At 25.5% G+C, this 19,548-nt stretch overlaps 1 protein-coding gene across 1 annotated transcript in view; it reads right to left on the bottom strand.

The window, feature by feature from the left end:
- LOC117170387 (decaprenyl-diphosphate synthase subunit 1) overlaps positions 1 to 19,548 on the bottom strand; it is a 135,806-nt gene that overhangs the window by 24,815 nt on the left and 91,443 nt on the right. The window contains exon 4 of the mRNA XM_033357152.1: positions 14,873 to 15,014. Within this exon, the coding sequence (XP_033213043.1) occupies positions 14,873 to 15,014 (142 nt within the window). The remainder of the gene's footprint in view (positions 1 to 14,872; positions 15,015 to 19,548) is intronic.

The following is a 19,548-nucleotide window of genomic DNA, read 5'->3' on the forward strand; positions in this document are numbered from 1 at the left end:
AAAAAAGATCCTACTCCATCTTCACTCCATTCGGAATCGAACCACAAAACTTCTGATTTCCGGTCAGGTCCTTTTCCAATTAAGAAGAAGAAGTTTTGTGGTTCGATTCCCAATGGAGTGAAGATGGAGTAGGATCTTTTTTTCAAGAAATAATTTTAATAAACTTATTATAAATTTATTTATTTCACTGCACTCGCATCATCGTAAAACGTAAATTACTAAATATTTCAAAATTTTCAAAAGAATCAAGCATTGCAAAATTAAAGAATGTTTTGCCTTGACTTTTGGACCCGACTTTAATATTGTCAATTCTGAATAAAATGTACAAAAACTGCTTCTTTTCTTGTGGGAAGGACATAATAAAATTCATGGAGTTTGCGGAACCTCTAAATGTAATTTTTGTTTAATTTACTTTTTCATGGATTCAAAGAAATTTGGAGACGATATGTATGGAAATTCAAAGAAAAAAAATCCAATGGATTATTGGACCACCCTAGTCTTCACATAAAATTCCCTGCTATTTTCCAAAGTGCTACTGGCCTTGTTTGGTGAGTGGTTAACAAGGTAGGTATTATAGTTGAGCAAGAGGTAGGTCTTCGTTTAGCGACGCGTTAATGCAGCGTTAATGTTACACAATTGATTAGTGAGCATATTGTTTGATCATCCCAAGTTACGTACATCTTTTTTTACATTCCCATTGCAATGTATAATGGTTCATTCGCTTTCGTAAACTGCTAACTCAAATTCAAGGACTTTTTTTCTTTCACCTTGCAATTATAAATTTCTAGGTTTAATTAACTACCATCCAGACTTGACGGTCTAAAATCATTTGAAAATTGGGGAAACGGAGTGATTCTTTACGAAACTAGGGGAAAAAATTCCTTTCAAAAAATCATTCTATGTACCATTTAAAATACAATATGAAAACCTGTTAAATTCCTAAGATTTTTAGTCGAAATGTATTTTATTTTCAACAGAATAGTTAAGTAACTGAAAAACATTAATTTTTATCCAAATGTCTAAATAGTCGAATTTTCAACAGGAACAACTTTATTATTAATCCAAAAAACATCAACTCTTAAAGAGAAATATAATAGTTGATATTGCAACCGAAAAAGATTAAAATTTTTAATCAGAAAAAGTTTATTTCAACCAAAGAAGACGAAGTTTCAACCAGATAGTTTAAATTATAGTCTAAAATTAATTTTTACAAAACATTTAAATTTGAAATAAAAAACAGTTAAAATCAAGCACAAAGTAGGAATTTTCAACCAAATACTTGAATTCTCAACCAAAAAAAGATTTTCTACCAAATGAGTTGATTTTTTAACAAAATACTTGAAACTTCGACCAAAAAAAGGCCTCTTTATCGAATAAAGAAAAATGTTCTACAAAACAATTGAATTTTAACATACAAACAAACAACTAATTTCCTATTAAAAGACAAATTTTCAAAAAAAAATACATGACTTTTAATTTGCAAACATTTGAAGCCAAAAATATGAATTTTTCAAAAGTTAATTGAATTTTCAATAAAAAAAGATAACCTTTCATCAAAATAGTTCAAACTTCAACAGGGTAGATGGATTTTCTACTGATATTTAGAATTATAAAGACAAAAAAGATGGATTTTTAACAAAGAAATTGAATTTTTTAACCAAGCAGTTGAATTTGAAAGCCAAAAAATTGATTTTTCAACCAAACAGTCGAATTTTCTACTAAAATAGATTAAACTTCATCTAAAAACCAAACAGTTGAATTTTAAAGGAAAAACGAGATTTTTTTAAAGACATTTGAATTTTCAACAAAATAATTTGAACGTCAACAAAATAGATGGATTTTTAATTAAATAGTTGCATTTTAAAGCCGAAAAAGAATTAATTTTTAACAAAATATAGTCGAATTTTCTACCAAAAAAGGTCAAACTTTTTCCATAAACCAAGCAGTTGAATTACGAAAGCAAAATTCGAATTTTTGTACAAGAGAGTTTAATTTTAACAAGAAAAGTTCAATTTTTAACAAAAAAGTTAACTTTTAATCAAATAATTGAATATTCTACCAAAAATATAGATTTTCAATGAAATAATTAAATCTGCAAAAAATAGAGTCATTTTGAATCACATAGTTCAATTTTTTAGCAAAAATTAAAGCAATTGTCAATTAAATGGTCAAATTAAGAAAAAAAATGATTAAACTTTGACTAAAAATCAAATAGTTGCATTTTTAAGGCAAAACGCAAATTTTTTAAAGGAATTTGTATTTTCAATTCAAAAATTTAATTTTCAACAAAACAGTTGAATTTCGACCAAAAAACATGATTTCTTAACAAGATAGTTAAATATAAAACAATATAATTAAATCTTCAACAAAATAGAACGATTTTCATAAAAATAATTTAATAATTTTTAACCAAAAGAGATGGATTCTAAATCTAAAATTTAATAATAGATTTTCGAACCAAAAATAATGAACTTTCATAAAAAATAATTTAATTTTAATTTAATTATTATTAACTTAATTTGAATTTGATATTATTATTTTATTTCTCAACCAAAGTATAAATTGGTTCATTGGTTAAAAAACTAAGTATAAATCAAATCAAAATCTTATGCATGTTAACTTTAATTAAAATAAACCATCCTTAGTTAATATTTTTATTTTACCCAAAAAATTCTAGTAAAGCTGGTAAAAGAAGAACTTTTTTATGCATCTCAGTAAGCGAATCATTATTGCATCATAATTATTTAGCCTTTCTATTTTTATATTATATACATTTTTTGCTATTTATTAAGTGACTGCTATTGCAAGATAGTTTAGCCTTTCTATTAATTTAAGTTTTTATCTTCGTCCATACCACATATGCAATAAAAGTGGTGTTTCCTTTTTAACATAATTATATAATTATACCATATTACACCATATAAAGGATCATTATTGACTTGCATATAATGATTGGGTAACAAAGTAGCAACTTGATATATGTATTAAAATTTATAGTAGTATGATTCATTTTATTATTTATTTGAATTTATTTTGAATACAGGGTGTACGTCACATTTTTTTAACCGAACGATTTGGAATATGTATACATATTTAAGATATTATTTTGAATGAAAAATATTTTCCGGGTGATTAGAAATCCCGTAAAAACAGGGAAAATCAGCACACTTCTCATGAAAATAGGGAAATATATTCTTGCCAGTAAAATTAATGTGAATGCAATATCAAATTCATCCTTTTTGAAATGTCAAATAAAAATATCAATTTTCAAACAAAAAATCGAATTCCAGTTAAAAAATTAATTTCGAACTAAAAACAAGAACGAATTTTCAACAAAATACTTTAATTTTGAACCAGTAATGAATTTGTCACTAAAAATATGAATCTTTAACAGGAATAATGGCATTTAAACAAAAAATATTAATTTTCAAGTAAAATGGTGTGAATATTTCAATGGAATATTTTAATTTTCAACCCACAAGATTAATTTTCTATCAAAAAATATGAATTTTCAACAAAATAAATAATTTTCCAACTATTAAAGATAAATTTTCAACTAGAAAGATGGACGAGACATCGAAAGACATCGAAAGATGGACGACATTATTCGACTGGCTTAGTTAAGGCTTAAGTTAAAAAAAATAAATTTGAACCAAAAAAATGTTCAACAAAATAGTCAAAATTTCCAAAGATACGAATTGTCAACGAAAAATGTATAACAGTTGATATATCAAAAAAGACATATTCAATTAAAATAAAAACTGTTTAATTCAATCAACAAATATAAATTTTAAAATTAATTCACTATCATTATTCAATCATTAACTTACAAGTAGCATTTTAAAAAAAAATGAATTTTCTACAAACCCAGCTGCAGTTTTGACGAAATAGACCAAATTTGTGCTAAAAAAGATCATTTTTCCACCAAAATATAGTAACTGTTCAATTTTCAGTAAGAAATAAAAACGAATTTTCAGAAAAATAGTTAAATTTCCAACCAAGATGATAAATTTACAATTACAATTATGAATCTTTCAATGTAATAGTTTAATTGTCATTTAAACCAAATTTTACAACAAATATTTAAATTATAAATAAAGAAATGAATTCTCAAAGAAAAGTATAATAGTTCCGAAAAATATTTTTATTTAAAATGAAAGGAAGTTAAATTCAGTCAACAAGGACGAATTTTCGACTAAAAAATTTAATCCTGAAACAAAACAAATTAATTTTCTACCAAAATAATTAAATTTGTAACCAAAGAAATAAATTTTCGATTCAAATTATGAATCTACAAAAAAAATTATTAATATTCCTACCAAAAAGATTTTGATTTGATATAAAAAACAGATGAATTCAACGTAAAAAAGCAAAATTTAAACAAAAGTTGAATTCGCAACTAAAAAAGATTTTTTAGTCAAAAGCGAAAGAAAATTCATCCAAGCTGTTGAATTTTGAAGCAAAAAGGTCATTTTTCAACCGAAAAGATTAATTTTCAACGAAATAGTTGAATTTTCTATTAAAAAATATAACTTTCTACTAAAAATAGAATTGTTAAATTTTCAGTTAAATAAATTATTATCAACCAAGACAAGGACGAATTATCAACTAAATAGTTAAATTTAGTAATATAAATTTTAATTTTAGATGGATGCATGTACACGAAATTTTTTTAAGATAGTTTTCGTGTCAAAATCAGATATATGGATGAAAAAGTCTTCTATGATTTTAAGAATTAAAATGATATTATCAGTCATGTTTTATGAAAAAACACTACTTTTTATGACAAGATGTAAAACTAGCAAAAATTATTATTTTAAGAATAATGTTTGAAATTGAAATTCTTTTTACTGACGCTTCTTGTCAATTTAAAAAAAATTTAATTTAAAAAAATCATGGCTTGTTTTTTCTGGAAAAATATTTCCTAAAACTTTATTGTTTTAAATTTTTTGAATAAGTCATTAATCTTTAAATATAATAATTTTTTTAATGATTTTTTTTCATTGTTTCGACGATTTTTGCATAGAAAAATTTATTTTTTAAATTCAAAACAGTACATTTATCGGGAATATTTTCCCCGAAAAAATCAGCACTTAATTATTACAAATTATGAAAATAAATTTGTTTGTAGGTTTTACAATTTTTTCATTTAAAATAATATTTTTGTTGTTAATTATATCTCTAAAAATGCTAAAAGGCAGTTGAGAAAATTAGATATCCAGGACATCCACAACCATTTAAATTTCTATCTTCACTTTCTTAAAGAATAAGATCTACATTAACGCGTTTAACTCCAGCCTTTCTTATAAAAAATGCTGTCAAATTCCGAGAAAATTTAATCTATAATTATAAATATAATCATCAGAGAATTGAATTTAACAAGTAACTTTGCAATTTATTAATGGAAAACAGTACTAATAAAATCAATTTATACAAAAACAGGTTTGAATTTTATTTATTTTATTTTATTTGCATATGGTTATTACTTTATTTTTCTACTTAGCTTCTATTTACATAAAAGAAACCTAAAAAAATCGGATTCTAACAGAATTGTCGCTAAGAATATTAAATTTACTAACTGCTTAAAAACAATAAAAATATTCTGATTGGTTAGAGAATTAATAAATATCTCAATCCTAATATCAACAGAGATTTTATTACAACCAATATAAACTAGCTATAATTTATGATCTTTCCAAAATACAAACAAAAACAGTTTCCCACTACCTTAAGGACGTAATTGTTGCAAATTTACAAAAATGTTCTCCATAAGATTATCTTTTTTAGATATAAATTTTATTATTTCTTTGAAAAAATAACAAATTTCTTAAAAGACATCCTTTTTGGTTGCAAATTCGAATCTTTAGTTAAAAATTCGTGTTTTTGAATTAAATATCTCAACTTCTTTCGTAGAATATTCACCTTTTGTTTAAAATTCATATTTTCGCTAATAAGTCACCCGAAATCTTTTTGGATGATAAATATTTTTTCTAAAAATTTGTATTTTTGACTAAAAAATCCACCTGTTTTAGTAAAATTTGCATTCTTCTTGGACAAAACTGCATATGCTTGGATGAAATAAACAATCTTATTAAAAGGTCATACTTTTGGTTAAAAATTAGACAATTTAGCAAAAAAATTGACTTATTGTTTACAGTTGAAAAGTCATAATTTTTTGTTCAAAATTCTACTGTTTTGTTGGAAGTTTAAATATTTCGTATAAAATATACTTATTGTTTAAATTTCATATTTTGGTCTTGAAAAAAAACTGAAATCTTTTGAGGATGAAAATTTAACTATTTATTTTGCAAATTTATTTTTTTTTAATTTGAAAATTCATCCGTTTCAAGAGAAATTTCAACTTTCTTGGATAAAAATACAACTATTTGTAGGAGAATTCAACTATTTTGTTAAAAATTCATCCTTTTTGATTAAAAAAATTCGGCTTTTTGGATTGGAAATTCAATTTTTTTTATAAACTTATTTTTCGTTAAAAATGCATACTTTGACCTTGAAAATAGAACTGGGATCTTTCCTGGATGAAAATTCAACTATTTTTGTTTTAATAAAAATTCATCTGTTTTAAGAGAAATGTTATCTTTTCTGGATAAAAATGCAACCGCTTGGTAGAGAATTCATCAATTTTGTTAAAAAGTCATCCTTTTTAGTTCAAAATTCGTCTTCTTGGATTGAAAATTAAATTTTTTGTTCGTAGAAATTTATTTCTTGTCGAAAAATGCATTTGTTCGTGAAAAGTCAACTGGAATATTTTTTAATAGAAAATTCAACTATTTCATTAAAAATTTATCTTCGTGAATTTAAGAATTCATCCATTTTAGTGGGATATTAATTTTTTTGAGACAATGCAACTTCTTGGTTAGAAATTTTTCTTCTATGCATGAGTAGTGAAGTATTTTACTTGAAAAAATTGGTTGAATCATTAGTAAAGAAAAAATTTTTTTGTGCATGATTTACATTTTTAATTTAAAATTCATCCCTTTGGTTGAAAGTTGAACTATTTTGTTGAAAATTAATCTTTTTTAATTGGAAATTCAACTACTTGGGTACAAGTTAAACTACATTGTTAAAATTAATTTTTTTGATTGAAGGCTTATATCTTTGATTGAAAATTTAATTGTTTAATGGAAAAGTCTTTTTTTTTTGTTTAAAATTTAATTTTTAACTAAAAATTTAACTCCCTTTTTTTAAATTGATTTTTTTTACTTGAGAATTTTCCTCATTTTTGTTTAAAAAAATCATTTTCTTGGATTGACATTTTTATTTTGTTGGGTAAAAATGCAGAGGCTACGTGGAAAAATAATTTTTTGCTGAAAGGTCACTTTTTTTTTAAATTCAATTTTTATAGAGAGTTGCTTTCTTCTCTTTTTAAATTATAAACTGTGACACTTTTTTATTAGAAATTTGTCTTTTAAGTAGAAAATGTAATTGTTTTGTTACAAATTTAATTATTTTGTTGAAAATGCAAGTATTTTGTTAGAAGGCCATCTTTTATAGTGGAAAAAACTCTTTGTTTGTTTGAAATAAATTAATAAATACAACATTTTAAAATTTGTATAGGACATACTGTTTTATTCCGTCAATAAAAAATTCTATGTTAGAAATATTAGAAGATTAAATTTAAAAAAGAAAAAATACTAAAAATTACGTACAATAAGAGAGGGAGGGGGTCTTCGAGAAGGCCTATAATCTCTTACGTAATTTAAGTACGGTCTCTTAACCAAAAAGAATTAATTTTTTACGAAAAATAATTCGATTTTCTTGATGAGTTTATTAATTTACTTCTTATTCAAAGGAAGAAACGAGAAAACAGGGGAAGTTTCTTCAAAACAGGGAAAAAAGGGAATTCTTTAAAAAAGAATGTGAAGCCTGGTAATGTCTATTAAAAATTAATGATAAATTTAAAATAGCCTAAAAATTAGATTAACATTCTGCCGTAAATTTATAGATGAAAGTGGCGACCAGGGTCGACGACAGCTTTCATGCAAGCTGCCTGGAAGCACTCGTTGACAATCACCATAAAAAGTTCCTATTGTATTTTAAAAGAAGATCAATATTGTCCTAAAAAAGAAAAGAAAATTTTTTTGACAAATAAAGAGAAAAGAAAAATAAGAAGGGTACAAATAAAATCGTTTTCTTTCTCTTATTTATTTCTTTCGTCTTTTATATTTTTATTATTATCGAATCAAAAGAAGAAAAAAACATTTGTAAAAAATAATTACAAACGTGTCGGCCCTCATACAGCACCCTTATCAAGGCAAGACAAATTTGAGTAGGTAAGAACAGTAACGAAACAACGATGCTCTCTCCCTGATATCGTAGAGAGAGAATCGTGATTTCGTTGCTGCTCGTACCTGCTCAAATTTTTCTTTCCTTGATAAAGGTGATGTATGAGTGCTGAAACGTTGATGATTATTTTTAAAAATGTTTTTTTGTTGTGATTTAATAATAATAAAAATAAAAAAGACGAAAAAAATAATTAATAAAAAGATTTGATTTGTTGCCTTCTTTTTTGGGACAAATGTTATCTCTTTTCAAATTACAATAGGACATTAAATAGAATTTTAATCTAATTTCAATTTCTTAAATTTTAATCTATAGCATATTCCCAGACTATAACGAGTTAATAATAATTAGAACAAATAAAACTGACAAAATGTGGACATGAGTCTGTGCACGAACTCTAGTCGTCTAGCGTATAGCTGTTGTAGCGTACGTACTTGACCTAGCGTCTGAATGTACTACCTTTCACTTGCGCGATTTCGTGCATGAGTATGCATGGACATGTGCATACTTATCGTGGTTGTATACATTATATCTGTATCACACGTACGAGGACAATTTCTGTCCAACACGCAATGTCGTTAAGAAGCGGTGGTCAAGTTTATTTATTACATGTTTGTGTTCATCGAGTCCCTCAATGAAAGTGAGGGTCATTCATTTTTCTTTTTCTCTTCGCCATTGCCATTGTAGATTCATTATTAAAACCCTTATTGAAAAATTGCTTACCTACCTTAGTTCCCTTGAAATTTTATGTTACACTGATGCTGAACCCCCTTCGTTTTTTAAATATAAAATAAAAATGTAATTTTTTATAATCCTCAATAAAACAATAAATAATAATGAGTTTAAGCTATTTGATGCACACAAAAAAATTGTCGATGGAAACTTAACCATCTTCCCCATTATTAGAGAATACTTTTTTCCGCTGTTTTCAAGAAACTTCCCCCTCTTCTCGATTTTTTGCTTAAATTTGAGATGAATTAATCGAACCCGATAAGAAAATCCAACTATTCTTGGTTAAGAGTTAATCTTCTTTTATTGAAAAGTATACTATTATTATTTATTTTTTCCGGAATTTTTTTCTTTTGGTTAAAAATTGTACTTTTTTGTTGAAAAATTAAGTATTTTGTGGAAAATGCAACTATTTTGTCAAACAGTAATCTATTTAGGCTAAAAATTAAACTACTTAGTTGGATTTTGAACTGCTTGGTTAAAAAATCATACGTTTGGCTGACGATTCATCTCCTTGGTACGAAATTTAATAAGTTTTTTTGAAAATTTGTTTCATTTTTGGTAAAAATTGATGTTTTTAACTAAAAATTTAAATAATCCGTTTTTAGTTAAAAATATATTTTTTCTAGTTCAAAATTCGCCTATCTGGTTAAAAATTGAATTAATGGGTTGAACACTCATGTATTTTATTCATAATTCATCCTTTTTGTAGAAATTAAATCTTTTTTGTTAAAAAAATCAAATTTTTGGTTAAAAATTACACTTTTTATTTGAATGTTAAACTCTTTTCTTGAAAACTAATTTTCTTCAAGATTCGTAAACTTTGTTGAAATTTCATCTCTTTGGTAAAAAATGTTATAATTTTGCTAAAAATGCATAAACTTTTTTATAGAAAATTAATCTCCTTTGTTAAAAAATCCACTTTTTGGTATAAAATACAACAACTTGATTGAATCTTAAATTCATTTCTTGAAAATTAATTTTTTTAAGTTTTATAAATTTATTTGAAAATTCATCTCTTTGGTTAAAATTTTTATTTTTGGTTAAGTATTCAACTTTTTTTGACTGAAAATTCGTGCTTTTTGATTAAATTCACTGTTTTTAAACAATTTTAATTAAACTCTTTTTTATTTGAATATTAACTATTATATTTTTTGTTAAAAATTAATTATTTTGGTTGAAAAATCAACTACTTGGTTTAAAGTTAAATTACGCTGTGAGAAATAATTTTTTTTATTCTTGTAGATTCATGATTTTAATTGAAAATTCGAATATTTAGTCGTAAGTTTACTTTTTTATTAAAAAATTCTTATTTTTAGCCAAAAATTCAGCTGTTTTATAGAAAATTTATCTTTTTGTCTTGAAAATTCATCAATTTGGTGTAAAATTACACCATTTGGTCAAAAATGTTCTTTTTTGTTGAAAATTCATATTTTTGATTGAAAAATAAACTACTTTGGTAGAAGTTAAACTATTTAGTTACAAAATAAACTATTTATTTGAAAATTTTCCTATTTAGTTCAGAATTCATCTTTGTTTTGGTGGTAGAAATGATATTTTTCATCTGAAAACGTAGCTATTACATGTTTAGTTGAAAATGTATTCTTTATGATTAGAAAATTTAATTATTCAGGAGAAAATTCGTGCATTTAGTTAAAAATACATCTTTCATTGTTCTAAATTAACTTTCTCGTTGTTTTTTAGGATTTAACCATTTTATTAAAAATTCGTCTTTTCTCGTTGAATTCAACTGATTGATAATTCCTTTTTTAACGAAAATTAGTTTTATTAACTGAGGATTTAAGTGTTCCATTTTTTATTAAAAACTTATATTTTTTAACTTTCCAAATTCAATTCTTTGGTAGAAAATACAACTATTAAATTCTGCACTTCGATAATATTGGTCTTTAATGTATTGAACCGGATTTAAATATAATTTTATGATCAGAGCAGCAATTTGTTAATTAAATTGTAATACTTGATATCCTAGAATAATACTCTGCTCAAAGCACGCCATTAAACTTGACTAATTAAGATGCAACACATGTTCTTGTAGATGCAACTTGTAGTTCTACAAAATTGCCTACTTTCACAATAGCAGAATATTAATTAATTTATTTATAGCTATATTAAATGTCTACTTGAGAAGATATTGCAAAAGAAAACTGAAAGTATTTATCGACAAGAAAATCAATTCCGATTCATGCATTCTCATCAGTAAACAGTAGCTATGGAAATCAGGCAATCTGTGAGAGATCTTTTGCGTATGTGCGCAAACTTAATTAATAGTTGAAATTCAGAAAGATTATAAAATTCCACGTCCAATGACCCCTCGTGGAGACATTTCTGACTTGTTGAAGAGGATATATCACGTGAAAGGTTTAAAATGTTTTGAAAAGAATTTATCGAATTTTCTACCTCAAATTCAACTTGCGTCATGACTTACTAAAATTGCAGCAAAAACATCTGAAATTTAGAGGACGCAACGTTTGATACCTTAGCTTTAATTTAAGCCAAGTAAACTTAAAAAATCTTAATTTGTTTTTGAGATATGACTCAAAATGTCCAAGCGTCTCTGCATCGAGTTTTGGTCTCTCAAGCGGACACGCTTGGACATTTTTAAGCATATCTGAAAAACCCGCGATGCTTTTTTAAGTTTTCGTGGCTTCAATTAAAGACAATATTTTAAAGTTTATCTCCTGTAAATTTGAAACATCTAGTGATTTTTAGTCAAACTTACTTTTTTTCATTTTAATGGTCTTAAGATAAAATGTTGATGGTACATGTAGAATGTGCGCGTCTGCATATGTGTGTGGGGGGAGGGGGGGGGCTCAAAATGCAAAGGAGACGATTCGCGAGTCAAGTGCCTACTATCAAGCTACCATTCACTTCCGGATCCAGAAAGAAAGTGCGCGCGAGAATTTCATTCTTTAGTTCGCCACGACCGTAATTCACCGAACGTTCGGTTTGACTCGGTTTCATTCGGTTTCCAATGATTCGCATGTATGCGAATCGCATTAACCTCCTTCTTTCGTCGCATTCCAGACGAGCGAGAGTTCGCGATTCGCATTTCTTTTTAGTTGAATTTGACCTAAGCTTTCATACATTCAATTCGAGATCGATTTTTTAATTTTTTAATTTAATTTAATTTATTAACATTTTTCTTTTAAATTTAGTAATAGGTCATTAACAAATTTGTAATATGCTAAGGTAATAAGATATGCTTTTTAACTATTATTGAGAAAAACAGCTTTAAAAAATACACGCAGGTTATATGGATCACGATTAAGTCTCGGTTAGGTCAGGCGGTAGCGCTCCGAGTTTCGAACAAAAAAGTTCGGGCTCGCTTCCTGCTGCCGCAATTTTAAGTTTTTTAAAATTTCATTTGTGTATTAAACTTATTTAAATGCAGCTCAAATACTATTTTTAAAACATTTTTTCGTATGGAAAAATTGGTGCATTTAGCACTTTTATTACAATAAAAGTTTTTTTTATAGAAAAATCTTCTTTTTCATTGAATTGAAAATTTATATTTTGCGTTTTATTGTTACCATATGAGATAAAAATATAAGATATAAATATAGTAGGAGATTATAATAAATGTCCAAATATAAATTAATAGTACAAAAATTATTTAAAAAATAGAATATAAATAAAAGATATTTTCTATTATTATTATAACCTCTATATTGTTTTTAAAAAATGTATAACGAAGCACAATTTTTCCAGGATGTCGTGGCACTAATTTATCCTTGAAATATTGACTTTGGAAGTGATTGATTCAAATAAACGTAATAATCATTTTCAATAAAATAATTTGAAAGGTAAATTTTCAGTTAAAAAACTAATTTTCATTTTCTTTAAACAAGTTTCCAACCAGATCAATTCAAATACAAAAGGCGAATTAAAAAAATATATATAACTTTTCTACCAAATACTTAAATTTTCAGAAACAGTTTAATTTCAAACCAAAAAGTTAAATTTTTTAACAAAGTTGTTTCATTTTCAACCACTAATATGAATTTTCAAGCCAGAAATACGAATTTTCTACAAAGCAGTTGTATTATTAATAAAAACTTTCATTTACGGCCAAATTGTTCAATTTTCATCTAAAATTGTGAATCTTAAAAAAATTAATTTTTTTCAAAGTTGTTCAACCTTAAGCCAAGTATTTGATTTTTCCACAAAAAATACCTCAATTTTCAACGAAACATGTAATAGGCAATAATTTTAACAGACTAAAAGAAATTTCATTTTAAATAAAAAACAATTAAATTCGACAAGAAAACGAATGTTTAAGAACATAGTTGAAGAAAATTAATGCTTACCTAAAAAAAAAACTAATTTTTAGAAAAATTGTTAAATTTTCAACGTAAGGTTTGATTTTTCTACCAAAAAGTTCATTTTTTAGTAAAAAATAAGATTACTTTATATATAACCAAAAATTTGACTCTTTAAACTAAAAAAGCTACACTTACGACCAAAAATTAAGCGAATTTTCAACAAGATAGTCACATTTTTAGCCAAAAAGATGAATCTTCATCAAAAAAGAGAATTTTTAAAATAGTAGATCAAATTTCAACTCAGTAACTGAATTTTCGACTAAAAATGATAAATTTTCAACCAAGAATGTCAATATTCTACCAAAAATGCAAATTTTCAAAGAATAAATAAATTTTCAACCAGAAAAGGTTACTTTTTAATTTAAAATATAAATTTGCAACCAAAAATGGAAGTTACATTTTCAGTAAAGAAAATTAATTTTCGGCAAAAAAACGGAATTGTAACTAAGAAATGAATTTGCAACTAAATTTACGTATGTTTAAAAAAAGGAAATTCTTAAAAAAAGAGTTCAACATTCAACTAAAGAGTTGACTTTTCAACCAAAAACCTAATTTTTTATTCAAGAAGTTTAGTTTTTTCTAAAAAAACCTGAATTATTAACAAAATATCAAGAATTTGCTAGTTAAATTTTCAGCTAAAAAAATTAACTCTAAACCAAAAATGAAACGATTTTTCAACAAAACAGTTAAATTTTCAACCAGTGAGATGAGTCTTCAACAAAAAAATTAATTTTTCATTAAATAGATGTATTTTCAAAATAAGAAATGAATTTTTAACCAAGAATAGTTGAATTTTCTTCTCGGGTTCTATGAATTCGGCTGGAATTCAAGCAGCAAATCAGAAAAATGGGAAACTTTTTAAAAACAAAGAAATATAAGAATATCAAAAAAAAAGGGGGGGGGGAGATTTTATCGGCAGTCCCTAACATTTTAAGTTAACCTGCCATCTAAGTTAATATTTAAATTATATCAATGTTCTCAAATAAAAAAAGGGTCTGGAGAATATATTTAAAAGTATTCCCCTACAAGTATCAAAAATACAAAACAAACACGATTTATTCTCGGATTAATTAAATTTTTAATGAAATAAACATTTTTTCACTAGATTAACTTCTCTATTACAAATTAGAAGAGCAAAATGCCACCATTATAATACATAAAATAAATTTTATATAAAGGAATCAGAATTTTAAGAATTTCCAGTTTGAATATACACCAAAATCTCGCTTTCAGTCCAGTGTCGGGGGTTACCTGCAAATAGGTTTGGTCACAATTCGGTGGGATCCAACCGTAAGCAGTCTGGTCCACCTGAACTGTTTCTAATTGGAATGCATAATATTGGGCAATATACTCGAGTGAGTACTCGCGCACTGCGGCTTTTGTTCTTTCTTTTGTTATAAAAATATAAATAGTCTAAAATTCGGAAGGGTGTAGATTCCCTCTGTTAGTTAATTTAACACATCGAGCGGATTTAGCACAACCGGAAGAGAACTCACCTTCTTTTGACTCCAGAGGGCGTTGACGGAAGGCTTTCCGCGGCGAAAGTCCGATTGATCGATCACGTCGTCATGAATGAGGGATGCGCTGTGGATCATCTCAGCTATCATTGCCACCTGTCGCTGCGATGTCAAGATATCACTAAAATAAAGAAAAAAATCATCATTGCAACATAGAATCAGCAAAAATTCAGTCAAATTATATAATTCGAGTCAGGTTTCTCTAGAAAATGAAATTTAAAATAAAGGAAAAGAACTATTATAGCTTTTAATCATCGGATTTGACAACAACTTTACTTTCTCCTAATCTTTATTGACAGTGGGGCCTGAGAGTCGCAAAAATATATCGAGATCCATTCAATTCTTTGACTTATGTCCATCTTCATCAATGAAATTGAGTCGAAGGATAGTTATAAAAAACTTTCACTTTTCTGAAAGAGAGCCGCGGAACCCATAATCATACATCTCAAAAATAATAATAAAAAATAGAATAAAAAAATAAATAAAAAAACATTTTTACAGATGAAACGTTACAATAAAAATTTTCTTTAAAAAGAGTACCGTCTTTACAATTAAATAAATGTTTCTTTATTTGTGAAAGTAACTTTATTAAAGGCTAAGTAAGTAACATCTTAACGGTATAGAGGTTTCTAGGGATTTAATTGATATGTTTAATTTAAAATACTTTGACCAAATATATTTATCAGAATCGAATAATTAAGTATATTATTAGGACTAAAAAAATAATTAATTCTTTTTTGAATTTATTCCTTAAGTCCATGAATTTGAACGATGAATTTGAGTGCGAGTACTATATATTAAATTAAATTTAAAATGTTTCAAATACCGAACTTTTGAAGTAAAAATATTGTAATTTTTAAGAAGATAGATGAATTTTCAGAGAAAACCCAGAAGATTATCAAATATATAAATTTTAAACAAAACAGACGAACTTCCGACAAAAAACATCAACTTTAAAACAAATAGTTGGATTTTAAACTGAAAATGATCAATTTTGAAACATGTAGTTGAATTTTCAAATTTAAAAAAAATCTTTCAATCACAAACTCCATACTTTAATTTTCAGTTTAAAAAATAAAAGCAAGCACTTTCATTTCTAACCAAAAAAGATCAATTCCTAACGCAAATGTAATAGTTAAAGTTTCATTTAAAACAAATAATTTTCAACGATCTGGTGAATTTTCAAATTAAAATATAAATCTCATACTGGAATAGTTGAATGTTAAACCAAAAAGATGAATTTTCAACTAAAATGATAAAATTTTAACTAGAATAGTTGAATTTGCAACTACAAACAAAGTTTTCAAACATATCATTGCATTTTTAAGTAAAAGATATCCTTTTTCGAGAAAAAATGAAACAGTTGAATTTGCAAGTAAATAGAAAAAATGAATTTTCCACCCAAAATAAAAACGAATTTTCAAGCAAATTTGACTGTTCAAAACAAAAAGATTAATTTTCAACTAAAAGACGAATTTTTTAACAGGAATAGTTGAATTTTCAACTAAAAAGATAAATTTTCAATTAACAAATTTAATTTTCTTTGAAAAAAGAGAAATTTTCAGAACAAAGCATAGAAAATTTTTATATTTAATCAAGGAGATTCATTTGTTACAAAAAAGGCGATTTTTCAACAAATAAACATGAGCTTTTAACCAAATAATTGAAGCTTCAGCTAGAAATTATAAGTTTTTAACCATATCGTTGAATTTTTAAGTGATAAACAATTTCAAACAAAAACGGAACAATTAAACTTTCAGCTAAAAAAGTTAATTAAAAAAAAACTAATTTTCCACAAAATACTTATATTTTCAATCACAGTCATGAATTTTCAATTAAAATTATGAATTTTTTACTGGAATAGTTGATTTTTTAACTTAGAAGATAAATTTTCAATGAAAAAAATTAAGTTTCTGCCAAAAAGGACGAATTTTCATCAAAACGTACGAATTTTCAACAAAATAGTTTAATTGTCAACTGAAAAAGATAAGTTTTCAACCAAAAATGTAACAGTTAAATTTTTAGATGAAATTTTTTTTATTTAAACAAGAAGAATCATGATTTTTCAACTGAAATTGTTAATCTTCTATTGAAATAATACCCTGTTAAGAATAAAAATATAAATTTTCAACCAAAATTATGAGTTTTTAACAAAGAAAATTAATTTTCTACCAAAAGAGAAATTTTCAACAAAAAGTATGAATTTGTAATTGAATTTACAACTAAGAAATATATGATTTCAACCCTATACTTGAAGGTTTGAGTAAAGAATATAGTAACTTTTCAACTAAAAATGGTTTAGTTAAATTTTCAGTTCAAAAATTAATGTTTAATTTAAAAAAAACGATATTTCAACAACAAAAAAATGAATTTTTAACAAGACAATTAAATTTTCAATTAGTGATGACTTTTCATCTAAAATTATGAATCATCTACAGTAATAGATGAATACTAAACCAAAAAATTATATTTCAACGAAAGCAATGAATTTTTAACTGGAATAGTTAAATTTTCCATTATAAAGATAAATTATCAACCAAACAGATTAATGTCAGCTTTCTACTAGAATAATTTAATGTCAAAACAAAAGATGAATTATCAACTAAAATGATAGATTTTTTACTGGAAGAATTGAATTTCCATATAAAAAGAACAATCTTTAAGCAAAAAGATAAACTTTCTACTAAAGAAGACAAATTTTCAACCAACAATTCTTTCAACGTGCTTAAACTTCTTAAAATTGTAGTACAGAATTAATTAACAATGTTTCTTTATTTTTCAAAGTAGCATTATAATTATAGATTACCCTACTTTGTTAAAAAGTCAACTCTTGTTCGAAATTCGTGTATTTTTGTTGCTGGACATTCATTTTTTTGGTTAAAGATTCATCATCTTAATTAAAAATTAATTTCTTTGGTTAAAAATGCAACTATTTTTTTCGAACTGTATTAAAACTTCTAAAAATTATCTATAATATTACAAAATTACAGTGCCTATTTAAAAAAACTTTAAATTTACGAAGCAACCCTAAAAGGCTTAACTGTGAACATCTTCAAAGTATACCCGAAGATATAAAACAATTTTAAATATAAAATTGTATTAATTTTTAAATTTTTAAACAAAAAAATAAACATTTTTTGTTTTACTTTTGTCTCAAAGAAAATCTTAGGTAGGGTAATCCGTTCAAAGATTGGCCACTTAAGGAATTGTTTCAGTTTAACAATTAATAAGAACACTACAGGCAAACGAAATTCTAAAATACACAGGTGAATTATTAATTTTATGAGGATTTTAATCACCATGGTAATTTAAGCGTTAAAAGTAGTAGACAATTTATATTCAAAGAAATTACCAATAATGCAGAAAAAATGACTGGCCATGACGACATTTTGATTAGCATACATAGACCAATAATTATTGTATGATTGGTCATTGAAATGTGGTGAAATACAGTCATTTGCCACCTCGTTAAACACATCAGATTATTACAAATTACTGGTTTTGAAATCACAGTGATTAGCCACTAAATTGTACAATGATTGGCCGAAGCCAAAAACTGTTCTTGAGATGATTTCAAAGTGACAAACAATTATACACATAGTCTATTAAAAGTTTAAACAATTTTGAGGTAATTTTTGCAAAGATGTTATTCATTTGCTTTTAAGACATTGTGGCCAATCATTATGCTTCCACTTAAATTCACGATAACAATAATTCGCCACCTTTTTATCTATATAGAGATATAATTTTAAGGATTAAATAAAAATCCTTAAGTTTTCAGTTCAATTGATTGTAACTATTGAAAAAATAATAACTTTCAACAATCAGACAATATTTATTAATAGTTTTATTTCTGAGTGTGCTTTCTTATAAACATATTTAATTAAAGTGAACATTAATTGGGGAGTGGTAAAACATTGTACCGAGTAACCTATTTTTATTTAAGAAAAGGTAAGAGAAAAAAGTTTGTTGAATTTTGATAAATCTTTACATTAATTAAATATTATGTGTAATGCATACTTAAAGAAAAAATATTTAACATCTACGAAGGACCGTGCTTTTTGAAAAACTGTTAAAAGCTCGTTTTCGGTTGTTTTTGACTATAGTTTGAGTTCTAGAATGATCAAAGTTGTGCTCAATCGAAAAATATTATTAAGATCAATAGTGCATTTTGTAAGTCTTTTTCGAATTTTGGTATAATAGAAAAATAATGGTTATAATGTGTCTAGCACAATGGCAATTTTTATTTCAAATTTAAACTACAGAATCGCCAATAAAACAGAGATAACATTGTGCCTGCTTATAGTTGATTGCAAAAATATTTAATTTGCACAAACAACAAATATTTCACCTTTAAAGTTTTATTTAAATCCTAAATAATGAAGTTTAAAATTAGTAGCATAGAGGAAACCTCCTTACAGTATAGATAATCATTATTTGAAAATAATAATATATGTCAAATAATTAATTTAGTCTAATTACTATTTAATACACTATACTTTTTCATAAATTAAAATTAATTGTTTATCTTTTATTTGTGATCTTAATTAATAATTACACAGGCCAACAATTCTCAGAACCAGAGACCAGACCTACTATACCCGAAGGTTTTTGCTGCGCTAAATCCGAATCTGACCTCAGAAAAATTCCATCAC

Source organism: Belonocnema kinseyi, chromosome 3 (genome assembly GCF_010883055.1).
Source record: "Belonocnema kinseyi isolate 2016_QV_RU_SX_M_011 chromosome 3, B_treatae_v1, whole genome shotgun sequence".
NCBI lineage: Eukaryota > Metazoa > Arthropoda > Insecta > Hymenoptera > Cynipidae > Belonocnema > Belonocnema kinseyi.